This window comes from Cibotium barometz, chromosome 25 (genome assembly GCF_041138505.1).
Source record: "Cibotium barometz isolate CiBa-2024 chromosome 25, ASM4113850v1, whole genome shotgun sequence".
Classification (NCBI taxonomy): domain Eukaryota; kingdom Viridiplantae; phylum Streptophyta; class Polypodiopsida; order Cyatheales; family Cibotiaceae; genus Cibotium; species Cibotium barometz.
Window position 1 is genome coordinate 381,818 of NC_141070.1, and position 19,501 is coordinate 401,318.

Consider the following 19,501-nt stretch of genomic DNA (forward strand, 5'->3'; position numbering starts at 1 on the left):
TCAGCTACAGTTGAGCAGCATAACATTGATGTGGAGAAAGTCTTGAAGTTGCTGGAAAGCAACGAGCTCTACGTCAACGAGAAGAAGTTGGAATTTTATTTGTTCGAGGTTCGTTACCTTGGATATGTAATTAGTGCAGAAGGCATTCGACTTGATCCGGCTAAGGTGGTCGAGATTGTCAATTGGGAAGTACATCAGACTGCTTATGACATCAGATCCTTTGTGGGTATATGCTAGGCATACTCCACCCACATAGACAAGTTTTCTGACCTCTCGGTGGATCTCACTGATTTGCTAAAGGGTGTCAAGACAAGAAGGCAACGGATTCGAATGACTCCACGAGCGTTGGAGGCATTTAAGAACCTCAAGGTGGCTTTATCAGAAGTGTCTTGTTTAGCTCTTGCCTCGTGGGACGAGCCATTTCAGGTAATCACCGATGCAAGTAACATTGCAATTGGAGGTGCATTACAAAAGAATGGTCATCCAATAGCTTACATGTCTCGTAAGTTATTGCTTGCAGAGAAGAATTACTCAGTCTACGATCGTGAACTCCTTGCAGTAATACAGGCCTTGAAACATTTGAAACATTTTCTTTATGACCGTGACTTTGAGGTTCGCACTGACCATCAAGCATTACGCTAGATTCAGACAATGCCAAGTGCATAGTGGAGTGACCGACAACACCGTTGGAGTTACATATTCCAGCAATTTGGTGGTATGATTGAGTATCTTCCAAGAAAGGCCAATCCAGTGCTGAAGCTTTGAGCAGGAAGAGAGAAGTGACTTTGATTCAGACCACCAGACTCGACCTTGTTGGTACGGGACTAGACGACATGAAGCACACGTACGCGGATTCCGAGGAATCCGGTACACAGTGGGAACAAGAATTGGATGCCACAGGACCATGCCACTTTTTGATACATGATAGTTGGCTTTTCTACAAGGGCAGCTCTTCTCCGTGACGCCCATGACGCCATTACTGGAGGTCATAGGGGCATGAATTTGAGTTTGGAGAAATTGAAACTGCAATATTATTGGCCCAAGATGAGGCGAGATGTGTTTTTATATGTACAACACTGTGATATTTGTCAAAAGGTGAAAGCTCCTCGGGGGAAGAAGATAGGGTTGTTACATCCCTTGCCAATTCCTGAGGGACCTTTCCAAGATATTTCGATGGACTTTGTCACGAATCTGCCTCCCAGTCCGGGTAAGTGTAATACTTAGTGCTTGACTAAAGTTGATAGATTTAGCAAATTTGTTATGCTTATTCCATGCAGGGTCAATGTGACCGCCGAGGATGTTGCCCAATTGTTCATTCGGCATTAGTACCTGATTGGCGGGATTCCTACGACCATAGTGTCAGACCGAGATGCCAAGTTTACCAGTCATTTTTGGAAGGCATTGCTTGATAACTTTGTTACTAAATTGAATTTTTCCAGTGCATTTCACCCACAGATTGACGGCCAGACAGAAATCTACAACCAGTTGGCCTTTGATGTGCTGAAGTGTTATGTTCACGATTAGCAAGGTAAGTGGGAATCATATTTGCTTTTAGTTCAAGCTATTTTGAATGATTCTTTTTCTTTAGCTATTGGTAGGACTCCATATGAGGCAGTGTTTGGAAGATCATTCCAGTCGCTATTGACCTAGACCTCGTCTTCAATACTTGAAGCGAATAGATTAACGGGGTCTTACCAGGAGATTTTGGAGTCAGTAAAGGACAAGTTGGCTAAAGCGCAAGAGTTCTACACTCAACAGGTCAATAAAGACCGAAGGGATATGAAGCTTTTTGAAGGGGATTGGGTTTATCTTCGTATTATGAAGCAAAGGTTGAAACAGGTGGGCAAGCAATGCCCAAAGGTTGTCTTTCAAGAGCTTCGTACCTTTTCCCATTTTGAGAAAGATTAACGAGGTTTCAATGAAGTTGAAGCTACCTCCGAGTTGGACTATGCACGATGTGTTCCACGTCAGTTGGTTAAAACCATATGCAGGTCCGATCCCTTCAGAAGTTAAAGATGAGGCGGAGCCAGATATCATTGATGAAGCTGAAGTTATGATCCTAGAACAGATCCTTTTGCGCCGCTTCAAGCATTGCTCAGGTCAAAGACAAAGATTGTTCCTCACAAAGTAAAAGGACCGAGGGACCCACGAAGCGGTATGGCTTGACAAAGAGTTTTTTAATGACTATCCGGCGTTATTGATGGATTATTTGGAGGCTATGCAGCTTTCGTCAAGTTAAGCAGAAGGGGATGTTACGTGCATCCCGCACTTGGATGCCACGTAGACATATCTGTCCAGAAGGTTCAGGACCTGGGGTGGAAAACTGGTCCCATGGGAGCGCAGTCTGGGACGAGTCAACCAGGGTCCCACTCTGGTCGTCCGAGGTTAGGTGTGCATTGTCTTGCACATGCGTCCAAGGTCAGGTGTGCATTGTCCTGCACATGAAACAGTGCCAGTCCGCGTTGTGAGTCTCCCACAGGAATGATGTTAGTGGTTCTGTGTATTTGGTATGATACTGGATGCCAGACCACTGTGTAGATAGTTAGGGTTTGCATATAGGAATGGGGCCATCCCATAGGGCTGCCCTAAGAACAGATATGTGGGCATGGGGGAGGTGTAGAACCACCCCCATAGGGGCCAGGAAGGCCTTGGCTGTGCCCACCAGCCATGGGATGGGCTGGAAGGGCTGTAGGCCAGCCCTAGGGTCCCTGGACAGGCAGCGGACAGGGTATCCAGCCCTGAGAGGGCTGTAGGCCAGGTGTGGGGCAGCCCACACAGGCTGCCCAGCAGCCAGAATCAGAGGCGCATGGTGGCCAGCACCCAGGTATCTGATGCGCAGGTTTATTAGCATTAAATGCTGATATTTCAGGTCGTGAGCCTTATCATAGCCAGCCACTTGGTTTTAATCCAGCCGACCATCATCAGTGAGCCTTATCATAGTCAGCCACTTGGTTTTAATCCAGCCGACCATCATCAGTGAGGGGTATAAATACAGAGGGCATAAATTAGTTCCTTCATCTCATATTTCACCAAGTGCTGAAGCTGATCAAAGGGCCAGGACAGCCAAGGATAAGCTAACGCAGAAGGGGTGAAATATTGAAGGTCAAGGGCAGAGGATTCTCCTCAGCCAAGAAGGTTTAGGTTCAGCCTTTTATTTCAGTTTTGCATCATTCTAATAAAAGCAAATACACCATTCGTGGGTGGGGGCACTACAAAGGGTATTCGGGACCCAATACTATGTCCTCTTCTCCCTCTCTCTCTCTCTCTCTCTCTCTCTCTCTTTCTCTCTCTCTTTTTCTGCACATCTACATTCAGTTTTGTGCGTTAATTTCGTCACGACAAGTGTGCTGATTTTTTAGCATTGAAGTCCCCCGAAGCTTCCGCATGTTACAGATCCTTAATTTGGCACGATGCTTTACATATCATCCTGTCTTGAGGTGCATGAGTCGTGTTTCCTTGAACATCAAGAATTACATTCACATGTGCTCTATCTTTGCGTCCCTTCTCTTCGCGTGTCTTCTTGGGATCCGGGCATTTAAATGCTCTATGATCCTTTCTACCACTTATAAAGCACTTTCCTTCCTTCATGTATGCTCATTGGAAAGCCCAGGCTCCGCCGTTTGCCAACCCCCCCTTCCCCGGGCGGGCTGGCACAGTGCGCTTCTCTTCGGAGGCATTTTGAGCCTTTTTTGAAGCCTTTTGATTCAAACATTTTCATCTTTATGTGCTTGTCCATGAATTTGCAGGTTTGGGACAGCCTTCCCTTTGTTCTTCATGCTCGAATAAATCATGTTTTGCAACCAATTTATGTGCACAGTTTTTGGTAAGGGCGGAGTTGGTTGAGTGTGGTGCTGTTCGGGTACAACTCTAAACCCTTTTGTATGATTGGCAATTATTGGCAAGAATCCAAATTCAAACGCTTGCATCTTCTCATCCTCTGGAATATGTGTAAAGGGAGTGACTTTAAGAAATGCTTTCCAAAACTTTTACGCATAGGAGTAATTGATTCTCCCTCTTTCCGAGTTAGCCAATTTGACTCTTTTTTAACGAAAAATAAGTCCACATCGCCCGACTCAAATCCCAACTTCTTGCTATCTTTTATAAAAATATCCTCTTTTAAATTAGTCTTTTTCTTGGCATCTAGGACATACTTTATTTATGGTGTTATTTGGGTACAACCCTTGAATGATTGACAAGAGTCGCGACTCATGATTCAAACTTTTGTATCTTGTCATCCTCTGGAATGTGCATAAAGGGAGTGACTTGGAGAAGTACTATTACACATGGAAAGTAGTTGATTCTCCCTCTTTCTGAGTGACACAACTCGACTCTTTTTAAGAAAAATGCACATTAGCTTGTACTCTTTTTGGGTGTGTCCCTGCCATGCGACTATCCAAATTGCTAGCCATGTTAATTACTCAAATTAATAGAAAAGAGGTTTGATCAAAAGTCTATCTTCCAATTACAAGGATGGGAAGAACAAATGCTCTGATACCAGAGAAATCCCACCTAGGGCTAGTGAACCAAAGAACCAGAAAGAATTGGTTTTTGGAGCATGAGTTGCTGTTTTTTGGCAAAGCGAATGACCGGTGGTGGACAAGGGGGACTGTCGGCCAGCATATACAAGAGTATGATCAATCAGCTCAGCAAGATTAATGGTTTTTGTCTAGGAGCTGGCCGACCAGCAGTCGGCCAGTTCAATAAGTCATTCTAAGGCCTATAAAAAGGCATAAGTGCTCATTGTTGGGACCATTCAGTCCATCCAGCCAAGAATGGATCATAGATTTGGGCATAGAATAGGTTACACACCTTTTCATGAAGGCAGCCCAGAGCTGCAGGATCTGTACTACTTTTTTGTCCTTTACGAATATATTGAATACTCAGCTATCTCTCTCTCTCTCTCTCATCTACTTGCGTTTTGCATTAGCATGTTCCACGATTGTGTTTAGGGCTGAAAGAAGACTTCCAGAGCTTTCTCATTTAACATTGGTATCAGAGCATTAGGCTCAGTAAGGCTAAACACTGATTCAGTCCGAGATGAAGGTGTGTAGGTCCAAGGTACAAGAAAGTGAACAAGCACAAGGCCCAAGGCAAGGAACACAAGACATGGAAGAATTCCTAGGAGGTTGGTTGGTGGTGTTCCACAAAGCTGAAGGGAATGGCAGTCCTGTGAGTCGGGTGCCACTTGGGGCACACCAAGAAAGGCTTTCAGGCAACGGTTGCAGGGGAGGTTGATCCTCCAAGGGGTGGAGTGAGAGTGCCAGACTCAATACTCAGGAAAGAAGACTAGAGAGAGTGTTCAGGGACAGGGCAGGAATGGAAAGGGGACTGGATGGAACAGATGCATAGATCTTCAAGTTAGAGTGGAGTTGGAGACCGGGTTGGGTTTTCAATGAAAAGGTTGTCAGAGAAGGAAGGATGATAGGGGGACTCTGTGAATAGACAATGGGATGATGGTAGTCATCCAAGAAGAAAGTTGGAATCCCGTCATCAAGTTTAGCAGAGGGGGATGTCATGTACAAGACATGTGCAAGGCTGATCTCAGAGCTAGTTCTGAAGAGGCAACAAGATAAAGAAAAAGCAAATGACTAGTGGTGGACAAGGGGGCTGTCGGCCAGCATATACAAGAGTATGATCAGTCGGCTGGAGCAAGATTAATGGTTTTTGTCCAAGAGATGGCCGACTGCTGGTCGGCCAGTTCAATAAGTCATTCCAAGGCCTATAAAAAGCATAGTCACAAGGGAACGTCGTTCCAAGCTCTTGGAACAGGGGAACGCGTTCCATAGAGATAGCCGTTCCCGTTCCCGTTCCAAAATGGCACCACAGACCATGTAAGAAATATAAGTGAACTATGTATCATGTAGAACACATCTATGCATTATCATGGCCACTACTGAGATGGTTTGAGGTTCTTTCTTTACTATGCCTCTTTCCAAAGCATTTACAGATATATAAAGTAAATTTATAAACACATTTATGCAATGATGTGGCGTTCCCGATTCCGTTCCCTTTTATTCAAGCTTTTCGTTCCCGTTCCAAACAGTCATCCGTTCCCCAAAACGTTCCCGTTCCCTTGTGACTATGATAAAAAGGCACAAGCGCTCATTGTTGGGACCATTCAGTCCAGCCAGGACTAGATCATAGATTTAGGCATAGAATAGGTTACACACCTTTTCATGAAGGCAGCCCATGGCTGCAGGATCTGTACAACCTTTTTGTCCTTTAGGAATATACTGAATACTCAGCTATCTTCCTCTCTCTTTTCTATCATCTACTTGCGTTTTGCATCAGCATATTCCACGATGGTGTTTAGGGCTGAAAGAAGACTCCTAGAGCTTTCGCATTTAACATGATGATTCTTTTGAGTCAAGATTTCTTGATATTCGAACCAAGGGTTTTGAGCTTTCTCGGTGGATACTTTGGGTTCCGGATTCGCACTACGATCATGAGGATGGGCTACTGAGTTTTCCCTCCGATTTGAGCTTTCCTTTCAAACTGGGAGCTACTATCATATCAGCTTCAGGAGTCCATGATGTATAGCATGCTTATCCATTTGATCTTGGAGGATACACAGCTAGCTTCTTCATTGGCAGTGGCTCCTCACCTTTTCCATGTGACTCAAATTGTCACAGAGCCATTGTCTTGTTGTTTGCATGCCTCAGATTTCCTTTTGATCAGGCAGGTGCATAGTTAGCCTCATCATCGATATTGGTTCTCTACATTTTCCATTTGACCCAGGTGGTTGGAGAGCCATTACCTTGGATTCTACTGGGCTTGGATTTCCTTTTGATCTAGGTGGTTGTGTCCTTAGCCTCGTTTTCGATGGCATCTCATTTTCCTTTCCATTTGATTTCGAGGGTCATGCGACTTCGACACAATTCATGTTTTGGCATTGATTTGCCCTCGCTTTGATACCTACATTTGTATAGGTGTATGGTATTTCTCCTTTGGGGATCAAAACTTTCGAAACTTGTTGAAAGTTTGTATTGTTTGCACATCTCTGAAGGTCCCGACAACCTTGCTTGTGGGATCCCAAAACTCCAGGGACACCACCTAGGAGTGCACGCGCTAGAGCCAACGGAGTGCTTGGGGCCAATTTGTTGGGAGACGATGAAACACTGCCTTGTATGTTTGACTTCATATGTCTACTCTATGAATACTGCATTATTTGAAGAGGGGAGGGGGGGATTCCGTTCTTTTATATTTATTTTTCCAATCTTTTGTTGTAATTATATCACTAATCTTATGGATGCTAGGTTTGCAGGAACAACTGGGAAGCCTAAAGGTGCAGCCATAAGCCATGGTGCGCTGATTGTTCAGTCCTTGGCAAAGGTTGCGATGGTCAACTATTCTAGCACAGATGTAAGTGTTTCAACCACAATAATGATTACATAAATTGGATGGACTCATGTAATAACTTTCTTGTTCTTCAAAAATTAGAAGCGAGTGAAAAATGAAGATCAGAGCCACATGCATTTTACATTACCTTATCACAGTGTCTTAGCATACGTCCCATATTTATTTACCTTTGTGGATTTAGGAAAGGGCATGCCTTGAGTGACAATCTCAGTGTGTGGAATATATTTGTGGGCTATTAACCATGTCTATTTGGTTCCACATGATGTCTCCATAAATTCCCTAGTACTTCTTTTTAACAATGTAAGATAGCATGAACGTTCAACATAAGGAGTTTTATTTTCTTTTGTGGTCACAAACAATTCAAAAAAGCTAAGAAAAAAGTATTTTTAATAGCATACGTCCCATATTTTTTCTCCTTTGTGGATTTAGGACAGGGCATGCCTTGAGTGACAATCTTATAGTGTGGAATATATTTGTGGCCTTTTTATTATGTCTATTTGGTTCCACATGCTGTGCATTTTTAATGGACCTTTGGGTTGTAATCCATATATGCTTGACATCAAATGTATATTCAACATTTAAACAATACAATTTCTCAAGTTTGAAGGGAAAGAAGAGAAGATGGGCCTTAGTGAATGTGCGGACATACCAATATCTTTTTGTTGTTGGTTTGTGGCTCTTGTGATAGTTCAGAGGTTATAGTGTGATTCATTGAAGATGAAAGTTGTATTATTTGTAAGCTTCCATTTTGTTTGTACATTGTTTTCTTCCCTCCTCTCTGTGTGTGTGTGTGTGTGTGTGTGTGTGTGTGTGTGTGTGTGTGTGTCCTTTTTTATCTTCATGCTTATGATCTTCAGTTTACACATGGAACTTATGTAACCTTTTTTGGTAAATGCTAATAAAATCTTTTTGTGTGTATGTGTGTGTGTGTGTGTGTGTGTGTGTGTGTATTTTCAACCATGTTTTGTTCTGGGTTCATCATTTGTACTTTATAATTGCACAGGTTTATCTTCACACGTCACCTCTGTGCCATATTGGAGGCATTTCTTCAGCTCATGCCATGATATTAGCAGGAGGTTGTCATATTTTCCTGCCAAAGTTTCAGGCTTTGGATGTACTGGAAGCAATAACACAGCATCAAGTTACAGCGATGATTGCTGTTCCATCCATGCTGAAAGATCTCACATCCTTGGCGTTATCAAGGTACCTTGTCTGAACGCTTTCATAATATCCTTGGTATTCTTCTAGAATAGGTATAATAATACTGAAAATTTGCGAAATGCTGCACCTTTCTGCCAATGAGTGTTGTGTGCACGTGTGTGTGCGCGCACAAGCATGCACGTGCAGATACCATAACATTGTACAAGACTTGTAATGGGAGCCTCTACTGTGATGGTGATGGCATGAAGTGGTTTCATGGAATCCATGACTTTACTTATGTTATAAAGTAGGCTTATTGTAATTTTAACTATGAAGGGAACAAGTAAAGAAAACATTCGTACTTTTATTGTCTTTTCTTGATTTGTTTACTTTTAATGGATATGTTAGTCTACAGGAAGAAATAAGTGCAAATTTTTTTTTCCTTTTTATAAAATTCCTTTTTTGAACTAAAGGGTATGCAAGCTGATACCTGAAGGACAGAGTTCCTGGAATTCTTTCTGGTTTTGAGCTTACTTCCGATTATCTAGATATGAGACTGAGTCCTCATAGGACAGGGACAAGTTGGATGGCTTTCAAACATCATGTTCTGAGCTCTTTGATAGATTTGTCACCTTACCAAGTTCTTTCTAGATCTAGTTTGAAGGGGATTGAGGCTTTACACTGATGTTTTTAAGTAATGGTGAGAACTTTCAAGGGGGACAATTGAAAACGCTCGATCAGTGTCAGTGTGCACTAATGGAAACCTGGTTCTTTCAACTACTTTGAAGCAGAAAACTGAGATATGCCAAACCTGCTGTTTGGGCTGCTTCTGAGGGATGAATTTTCTGATATTACTCCATATATTTTCTCTGTTGGGTTTTATGCTGTGTATGCACCCAGGGGAGTGCTAGTGATCATCAGTAGGTTATTGGAGCACTTTTTACTTCAGTTAGTGGAGGTTTTTTCCCCCAATTTAGCTTAGTTTCACTTATAGTGGTTTATAAGTGGTTTGGTCCACCTGGCACAGTTTATGGCCGGACCATGTGAACACACTTTAGGTCACATCTTTTATATGTGGCTATTGTACTCCTTTTTATCATTATCAATACATGAGCAAACGTGTTCCTCTCTCTCTCTCACGCTTCCTGTTGGTGTGCCTTCCAAAACCCTAACCCTAACAACTCGTTCCTACACTTTGGTATTAGAGCAACCTCGCCTGCCCTGTCCGTACAGCTCGCCATCAGCTGTCCGTATAGGCCCTCGCCATCAGCTGCAGCCACTCATCTGCCCAATCTCTAGCCCACGTACAGTCCTGCAAAGACAGCCGTACAGTTCGTACAGGCCTGTTGTCTGTCCATACAGGTGCCGGCTGTTCCGTACAGCAGACAGCAGACGACCAGCACCTGCTGCGTATACCTGCAGCTATACAGTCGCCGCTTCTCCTCCGTACACTGCTCTGGAAAGCTGTTTCGTACAGCGTACAGCCGACCAGTACCTGCAAAATCACATGGGTAAAATTTAAAGCTTTACATGTTTTGAAATTTGGGCGTTTTTTCTGTGAAAGCTTTTCTGGCAGATACAGGGAGGTTTTCTTGCAAAGAAACCTCTACAGGTTTTTGCAAGGCTTTGGGTGCAGAAATTTTGGGCATTTTTGGGCATTTTGGCATTGTGTGAGTCACTTTTGTTGCTCTACTCAGTCAGTGGTGCATTGTTTTGCACATTCAGAGGATTGAGAGTGCAAGCATATTTGGGTCAATTGTACTCAGTGGAGTACAGTTGCTTTTAGGGTTGTTGTTTTTGGGTTTTTTGATACACAGGTACAACATTGTGCTCTGGCATAATGGCAAATCAACAGCAGAGTGATGTGTTCACGTACTTGTCTAAGGAAGACAAGTTGGATGGCATGAATCTCTCCTTGTGGAGTTTCATGCTGAGAAATGTGCTCGTGGCAAAAGGTCTTTGGGATTTTGTTAGTGGTGATGAACCACGTCCAGGTCCATTGGCTCCAGAGACTCCTCCTCAAGGGGGTGCTCGTGGAAGAGGACAACAGGCACAGGCACCGGTTCAGCCACAACCTGTTCAAAGAACAAATGCTTAGAAGACATGGGATGCCAAAGATGCACAAGCCTCATCCCTTATTGCATTGTCAGTACAGAGGTCTATTATACCTCATATTCGTTCAGTTGGCTCTTCACGGAATGCACGGGTGACTTTGGAGCAGATGTATGCTGCTCGTAATGAGGCACGGATCTCATTTTTGAAAAGAGAGCTGGAAAACCAAAAGATGCATAAAGGAGATGATATGTCTAGCCGTTTGAACAAGCTGCAGGATTTGAGAGAGCAACTCATCAATGTGGATGAGATTATTCCTGAGACACAGCTTGTATCCACCATCTTAAACTCTTTGCCAAGATCCTACTTGGCTTTTCATACCTCTTTGAACCTTAGCATGAGGAATGCTATTGAGCCCCTAAAGTATCAGGAACTTGTTGCTCTCTTGTTATAGGAAGAGCAAATCAGGAAGAACATGAACATGAACATGAACACAAGTGGTGAACAAGCATTTGTGACAGGTCAAAAAGGGAAAGGCAAGTTTCAGCCAAAGAGTTCAAATCAGAATTCAGGTGATGGTGGTTCATCTCAGGATACCAAGAAAGGTGATGGACAGCCCAAGAAGAAGGGCAAATGCCATTACTGTAAGAAGCCAGGTGACTACATCACAGGATACCAAGAAAGGTGATGGACAGCCCAAGAAGAAGGGCAAATGCCATTATTGTAAGAAGCCCAAGAAGAAGGGCAAATGCCATTACTGTAAGAAGCCAGGATTGCCAAAGAGAAGGAGGAGGAGTTTGGGATGTCTATAAACGATGCCTCTAAAGCTCCTCCGGAGACTACTTCCTTTGTTGTAGACAGGGATTACTGTTTCTACACATGCAGTTATGATGCCTCTTGGTCTTCAGTGTGACTGAGCATGCATGTACTTGGTATTTTGATAGTGGTGCTTCAAAGCATATTACATCTCGCAGGGATTTGTTTTGTAATGTATGTCCTGCCCCTGTTGGCAAGTCCGTTCAGTGTGCCAATAATGCTTTATATCCAATTCGTGGCATTGGGGAGATTTAGCTCACAGCCATTGATGGCTCTATTCTTCGCCTTACAGATGCCTTATATGTACCAGGGATAAAGAAGAATCTGTTGCCCATTTCTTCTTTAGCACAATGTGGTATGCAAGTCAACTTTGATGATGACAAATGCATGGTCAGAGACAAAGCTAATGCTTTGACCTTGATGCTTACTGGTACATTATGTCATGGACTCTATCAGTTGGATGCATTTCAGCCAGTGGATCAGTCTGCTTATCATGCATTCACTCTTACTCCAGCTATGGTTGATGCGGAGTTATGGCATGCTCGCATGGGGCATGTAAATTTTGGTAGTCTTATGCTTATGCAGCGACATAACATGTTGACAGACCTACCTCTTATGGAGAAGCCTCCAGATCACATATGTGAAGGATGTATTTTGGGAAAAATGCATCGGTTTTTCTTTCCACGTGATCAGGCTCTACGAGCAACTGCAAAGTTGCAGCTTATACACAGTGATCTTTGTGGTCCCATGCAGACGCAGTCATTAGGAGGTTGCTTCTATTTTGCTACATTTATTGATGACTTCTCTCGTATATGCTGGGTCTATCCGTTGACACGGAAATCACAGGTATATGATGCATTTTTGGCCTTTGTAGCACTTGCTGAAACAGAGTCAGGATGCAAGGTTAAGACCCTCCGTTCTGACTGAGGGGGGGAATATATGTCACACATGTTGAATTCCTTTCTTGAGAGTCGAGGTATCAAGCATCAGTATACTATTGCTTATATTCCACAGCAAAATGGGGTTGCAGAAAGGAAGAATCGGTCACCCATGGAGATGGCCAGATGTAGGTTAAAGGCAAAGAAGCTACCACATGTCTTTTGGGTGGAAGCTGTTATGTGTGCTTGTCATATTTTGAATCGATGTCCCATAAAGGCATTGGTTTCCATTACTCCTTTTGAGGCTTGGCATGGCCGCAAGCCTTCGGTATCACGGTTTCGTACTCTTGGGTGTCTTGCATATGCACACATACCCAAAGAGTTGAGGAGGAAGTTGGATGATAAAGCCACAAAATGTATTTTTGTTGGGTACAGCTGTGAAAGCAAGGGCTACCAGTTATATGACCCACTGTCCAAGAAGATATTCACTAGTCGGGATGTGATTTTTGATGAAAAATCAGAATTATCCATGGCTAGCTATGATGCAAATCAGGCTGAAAATGATGTGTTTGAAGGCCTACTACCTATGGAGTTTCATTCCACAGTTGGTGATCCAACCCATGAGGGTGCAGGGCAGTGCAGAAATTCAGCAAGAGATTGAGCCAGATGTTGAGCCAAATATGGGGCAACAGGCTCCACACGTCAGACATATACCTAGGTGGTATTTTAGGACATTACAGGACAACCATCTAGATGCTCCTCTTGCTGGCCGTACTCGTAGGGAGACACGGACCGATGAGCATGCACACATCATGGATTTAAATATGGTTATGGTAGCTAGTTTACAGGATGATGATGAGCCTAATTCATTTGTGGATGCACGAGACAATGTGCATTGGAACAAAGCCATGCAGGATGAACTTGATTCTATTAAAAAGAATCAAACATGGGATTTGGTTGATCTGCCCAAAGGCAAGAAAGCCATTGGTACTAAGTGGGTCTATAAGTTGAAAAGACATGCAGATGGATCCATTGACAGGTACAAAGCCCGTCTAGTTGCAAAGGGCTATGCACAGAAGAAGGGCATTGATTATGAGGAGACATTTGCTCCTACATCCCGTAGGTCGACACTTAGGAGTGTCATTGCATTGGCTGCACATCGTGGTTGGGTTGTTCATCAGTTGGACATCAAAACTGCTTTCCTACATGGGGACCTCGAGGAGGAAGTTTATGTACATCAGCCCATAGGTTTTGCAGAACATGGTCATGAAGGGAAAGTATGCAGGCTGAAAAAGGCCTTGTATGGTTTGAAACAAGCCCCACGAGCTTGGTATGCAAAAATAGATGCTTTCTTGCTCACTCAAGGCTTTGTGAACAGTCCATCAGAAGCCACTTTGTATGTAAAGAAAGAAGAGAAAGATCTGCTGGTCATCAGTCTTTATGTCGATGATCTTTTGCTCATGGGATCAAATGATGACAAAATTGCAGCTTTAAAAGAGATACTGCAACAACAGACATTTGCCATGTCTGATTTGGGGCTCGTACACTACTATTTGGGCATACAGTTTGTGCAGGATAATAGAGGCATTGGGTTGTTGCAATCTCGGTATGTTGCTAAACTTTTGGAGATGTTCAAATTTCAGGATTGCAAGCCTATCAGCACTCCTATGGAGCCTGGGATGAAACTGTCACTACAAGATGACAGTACTTTATTTGATGCCACTATATATGCTCAGGCTATTGGGTGCCTTATTTACTTGTGTACTACACGGCCAGATATTCAGTATGCTGTATCTCAGTTGAGCAGATTCATGCACAGCCTACGATTGTCACATTGGCAAGCTGTGAAGCGTGTATCTCGGTATTTGCAGGGTACCTTGTCTCTTGGATTGCTTTATCCTGAGGGGGGTGACATGCAGCTATATGCTTACAGCGATTCAGATTGGGCTGGTGATTTTGATACCAGACATTCCACTAGTGGAAATTGTTTCTTTCTTGGCTCTTCATGTATTTCTTGGCTAAGCAAGAAACAGACCACAGTGGCCACTTCGTCTTGTGAGGCAGAGTACAGAGCAGCCTACACTACTACGGTTGAGTGTGTATGGCTGCGTCGTCTTATGACTGATATGGAGATTTCAGTGGAGGAGCCTACACCTATCTATACTGATAGTCAGAGTGCCATTGCCATGGCGAGGAATCTTGTGTTTCATGCTCGCACGAAACACATTGAGATTCACTATCACTTTGTTTGGGAGAGACTCCAGGCAGGTGATATCAGTCTGATTTACTGCCCTACATATCAGAATGTGGCAGACATCTTCACCAAAGCACTACCACGTCCGAAATTTGAAGCATTCCGCACTGCTTTGAATTTGTTTCCTTTTGGTGGATGATATACAGTGATCACATATCACTCCAGGGGGGTTTGTTGGGTTTTATGTTGTGTATACAGTGATCACATATCACTCCAGGGGGGTTTGTTGGGTTTTATGTTGTGTATGCACCCAGGGGAGTGCTAGTGATCATCAGTAGGTTACTGGGGTACTTTTTACTTCAATTAATGGAGGTTTTTCCCCCCAGTTTACCTTAGTTTCACTTATAATGGTTTATAAGTGGTTTGGTCCACCTGGCACAGTTTATGGCCGGACCATGTGAACACACTTTAGGTCACATCTTTTATATGTGGCTATTGTACTCCTTTTTATCATTATCAATACATGAGCAAACGTGTTCCTCTCTCTCTCTCTCTCTCACGCTTCTTGTTGGTGTGCCTTCCAAAACCCTAACCCTAACAACTCTTTGCTACATTCTCTCCTTACGGCTGGCTGCGTCAAAAAGACCTGTAGAAGATGCACAAATTTCTCAATTTTATTTGGTTTCGAGCCATACTATCTATTCACCAACTAGGGTGCAAACAAGTCAAAGATGCCAGGAGGATGTTAAAAAAAAGGCATTATTAGGACAGGAAAAGATATGTGGCATGCAATCTCAACACAAGTGGTTATGAGAATAGGAAATCAATGAATCATGCTAGATTCGCCTTTCATTGCCAGATTGTTGCAGAGCAGTATTTATCTCCTCTCAGCCAAGAGGACAAACTAGCTGAATTTATGAAGATCTTGGAAGCTACCCTTTTGCATCTACATGTTTATGCTTTTAAAAAGACAAGTCATAATTATCAGTTAGTTTGCTATTTGATCTTGGAAGGTACCCTTTTGCATCTACATGTTTATGCTTTTAAAAAGACAAGTCGTAATTATCAGTTAGTTTGCTATTTGATGATGTCATGCATGAGGATTTGTTGAGACAACTCCGTATTTTCTAGTCGCAAGGATGGAGATCCTACGAAGAACCTATAGGACCATCATCACGAGCCATACCAGGACTGAATTCTGGGCTTTGGCACTTGAGTCTATGGTGAGAAAGAGTGCCAGATTGCTGAGCCAGAGGCTAGGCAGCAAGACAAGTTCCTGCATCAAGGAAGGCGCAGCCGCAATGTGCAGTTTACAGCCTACCCAAGTCTTGGGAAAGATTGGTATCTGATGTGCTGTCAAGCTGTGACCATAAGAAGTTGCGGATCAGCCTCTACAACTCTAGCTATTTTTAGCATGTAGAAAACACTAAAGTCGAAGTTAACTTAAATGGAAAAAACCTTGGCATTCATATGAACTAGCACTGTTCTATAATGAGCTTGCTTTTTTGTTCAGGAAATGCTTATACATAGAAGGGAGAATGCAAGCCGATCTGTCAACTAAGGAAGAATTAGCCTTGCCTGTCAAGGAGGATTTGGAATTGGTTGAAGGACCTAATTAATTCCATTTAATTAGACCTTCAACTAAAAGGAAAAAAAATTGAACCCAATGGCCTAGTCCTGCCTTTTACATATACAAAGGAACAGTGCTAACAAAGTTCCTTTGTATGCCTACCCAAGTCTTGGCCCTTGGGAAAGACTGGTATCTGATGTGCCATCAAGCTGTGACCATAAGAAGTTGTGGATCACCCTCTACAACCCTAGCTATTTTTAGCATGTAGAAAACACTAAAGTCGAAGTTAACTTAAATGGAAAAAGCCTTGGCATTCATATGAACTAGCATTGTTCTATAATGAGCTTGCTTTGTTGTTCAGGAAATGCATATATATAGAAGGAAGAATGCAAGCCAATCTGTCAACTAAGAAGAATTAGCCTTGCCTGTCAAGGAGGATTTGGAATTGGTTGAAGGACCTAATTAATTCCATTTAATTAGACCTTCGACTAAAAAGGAAAAAAACTTGAACCCAATGGGCTAGTCCTGCCTTTTACATATAAAGGAACAGTGCTAACAAAGCACTAGTTTCTCTTAAATCAAATGATTTTTATAATTTCTATGTCTGCAATTATATCTAATTTTGCAGGGATGCAAGTCATGAAGAATCAAAATTCTGGTCTCTAAAAGCGATTCTCAATGGGGCAGGAAGTCTCTCTTCGGATCTTTTGAAAAGAACGGTACATTGTTTTCCTGCAGCTCGAATCTTGTCTGCGTATGGTGAGTCAAAGTTTAAGCATTATGAGTGAACTATCTTGTCAAACTAAATTTCATTACTTTTTCAGCTGAAAGGCTACACCTTTTTTTTTTGGCTCAGGAATGACAGAGGCATGCTCTTCAATGTCGTTTATGACCCTCCATGATCCAAAGTTGGATACAAATGGACAGCGTTGTGGTCCAAAGTCTCTGGAAAAGGAAATGAATGCATCTCATCTTGGAGGATTTTGTGTTGGCAAGCCTGCTCCTAATGTGGAGATTATTGTGCATGGGAAATTTTGCATGAGAGGTGGAAGCAGCTGCCTGCATGAAGAAGGAGATGTACTGGTTAGAGGTCCTCATATGATGGAAAAGTATTGGGGAGAAGTAGAACATGCTTTTGATGGTAGTGGATGGTTTAATACAGGGGATGTGGGCTGGATGGATCATCTAGGACAGCTATGGCTGCTTGGTCGTAGAAAAGATGTCATCAAAAGTGGGGGTGAAAATGTTCACTGTTATGAGGTATGCCTGAATGGCTCAACATCCCCTCCCCCTTCTCTTCGATTCGGCTTTCCTCAACGATCTTTCAGTGAAGAGTACTGCCATTATGAAGGCATACTTATTCTCTTTTTGACCATGTGGATGGATAGTGAGCTATGAAATTTCTGTTTGAGAGAGAGAGAAAGAAAGAGTGTTTTAACATCTATAAAAGACCCAAAGGGGGTCTATGATATCAAAAGATGTTACATATGATCCATAAGTAAACCGTATGTCAATAACTTGAAAAAGATGTTACATATGATCCACGAGTAAACTGTATGTCAACAACATCAAAAGACGTTACATGAGTAAACTGTATGTCAACAACATGAAAAAGAAACTGTGCTATGCTGACCCTGCGTTGACAGTGGAATTGGCATAAAAACCTTGTGTATCATCAGAAATCATGTGTCATCCTCCTTGATGACATCATACAAGAAGGTAATGTCCACTACTTGGGGAGGTGCTACTCTGTGATGCTGAAGTTTCTCCTGCACCGTGCACGGTCCGTGCTGATTTTGTGTGTGTGTGTGTGAGAGAGAGAGAGAGAGAGAGTAATATTAACATCTTTAAAAGACCCAATTAGTCTATGAGACTAAAAGTAGTACAGTGGGTCCATGGAAATACTAAGCCGTGAAAAAGACCGAGTAAAAAAGCTCAAAACAGAGAGAGAGAGAGAGAGAGAGAGAGAGAGAGAGAGAGAGATTGATCTCATGACTTATGCGCAAGTGTAGGTTGAGGAGATCCTATCAAGACATCCGGCTGTTGCAGTCGCAGCAGTTGCAGGAGTTCATGATGCCCGGCTGGGTGAAATGGTTGGAGCTATGCTTTTGCTGAAAGATGAATGGAAGTGGGAAGAAAGTGTTGTATACAACAAGGGCAAATCGGGTCATATTGAATGCTCCAATGGCCTTGGGGAAGAGAGGGTTGTGTCTGCCAGTTCAATGCAATTGTATTGTAGGCAACACGGTCTTTCTAGGTAATGAATGGGGTTTTGTATGGTTTCAGTGACACGAATATCTTGAGCATGATGTTAATTTTATCCATAGGTTTTCTCATCACGCAGGTACAAGATTCCAAAGCTTTGGTGCCGAAAAACTGGGCATTTTGCCACAACAGCCACTGGCAAGGTGAGAAAGGATATGGTGAGAGAAGAGTTGGCTGCTGCTTATTTTGAAAGCCAATCCAAAGCCCAAGAAAGTGAGGTAAGATATAGCAGGCTGTGAGAGGCTGTTCTCTTGTCATGTCTGTCACTCGGAAAGCTTAGTCTGTTTTGTTGGGACTTTCCATCTTTTGTAAGCAGTGGGCCCCACAAGATTTGTTGTATAATATTCTGGTGCAATTGCCGCACAGTAGAAGAGTGATGGAAAATTTCACGTAAGCATTAAAAACAAGAAAGAGTTTATGGTTAGTTTGCTGCAATGTCAATGGTGTATCATCGCTCACCCGCATCAACATTTTGTGTTTAAGGTCTTTGGATGTGCTGAGGTAGATCGAGCTGCCTCCATAGGGTAAAAAGTGGAACTTGTCTCTAATTATCCACCTTTATTAATTTCCCTAGGTTTTTGAATCATCCACCAATGGCTTGCTTGTAGAGTCCAATGGTTTCCCAAGCAAGATAAGAAAAGAAATGCGGTTTGTGAAGCCGTACCTAAAAGCTAACGCAGAAACTTCTTAGAACAATAATATGAGACGTGATGTGCGAAGAAAGAGTTTCAACTGCAAACTTTCAAGATTTTAGTGCTATAATGTGCAAGTGGGGAGATGATTGATTTGTGGGTCAAGGATATATTCAACTCAAACGTTCAAGATTTTAAAGCTATAATGCGCAAGTGGGGAGATGATTGATTTGTGGGTCAAGGATATATTCAACTCAATACTGCAGAATAAAATACCCACTTGAATGGACCACAAAGTGGATTAAATCCCTACACAAAGGGGATCAATTGGGCCAGTCTTGCGACATTTCGGTTTTCTCCTCTTGGTCTAGCTTTCTCCTCATTTATGTGCATTGGATTGGCGTCCATGGCAGTTGCATATGCCAATGATTGATGGCACTCATGTGATACTGTGGACTTGTGATTGTGTGTACATGTCCGAGAATGCATGGAGGATTGATGTTTCATAGGTTTGGGTATCTTGTGTACTTGCCTGGAGCACATCTATTTTGGTATAGTTTCATGAACGAGGATTTTCCATACCAATGTTGCATTG

General features: G+C 42.8%; 1 protein-coding gene across 2 annotated transcripts in view; it reads left to right on the forward strand.

Moving 5' to 3' along the window:
• The window catches only part of AAE14 (acyl-activating enzyme 14), a 47,004-nt gene extending 28,165 nt beyond the window's left edge, over positions 1-18,839 (forward strand). For both annotated transcript variants that reach the window (XM_086819043.1, XM_086819042.1), the window contains 6 exons: positions 7,265-7,362; positions 8,363-8,562; positions 16,638-16,768; positions 16,866-17,269; positions 18,022-18,266; positions 18,354-18,839. In XM_086819043.1, the coding sequence (XP_086675169.1) occupies positions 7,265-7,362; positions 8,363-8,562; positions 16,638-16,768; positions 16,866-17,269; positions 18,022-18,266; positions 18,354-18,513 (1,238 nt within the window). In that variant the 3' untranslated portion in view covers positions 18,514-18,839. The remainder of the gene's footprint in view (positions 1-7,264; positions 7,363-8,362; positions 8,563-16,637; positions 16,769-16,865; positions 17,270-18,021; positions 18,267-18,353) is intronic.
• Positions 18,840-19,501: the final 662 nt, after the last annotated feature.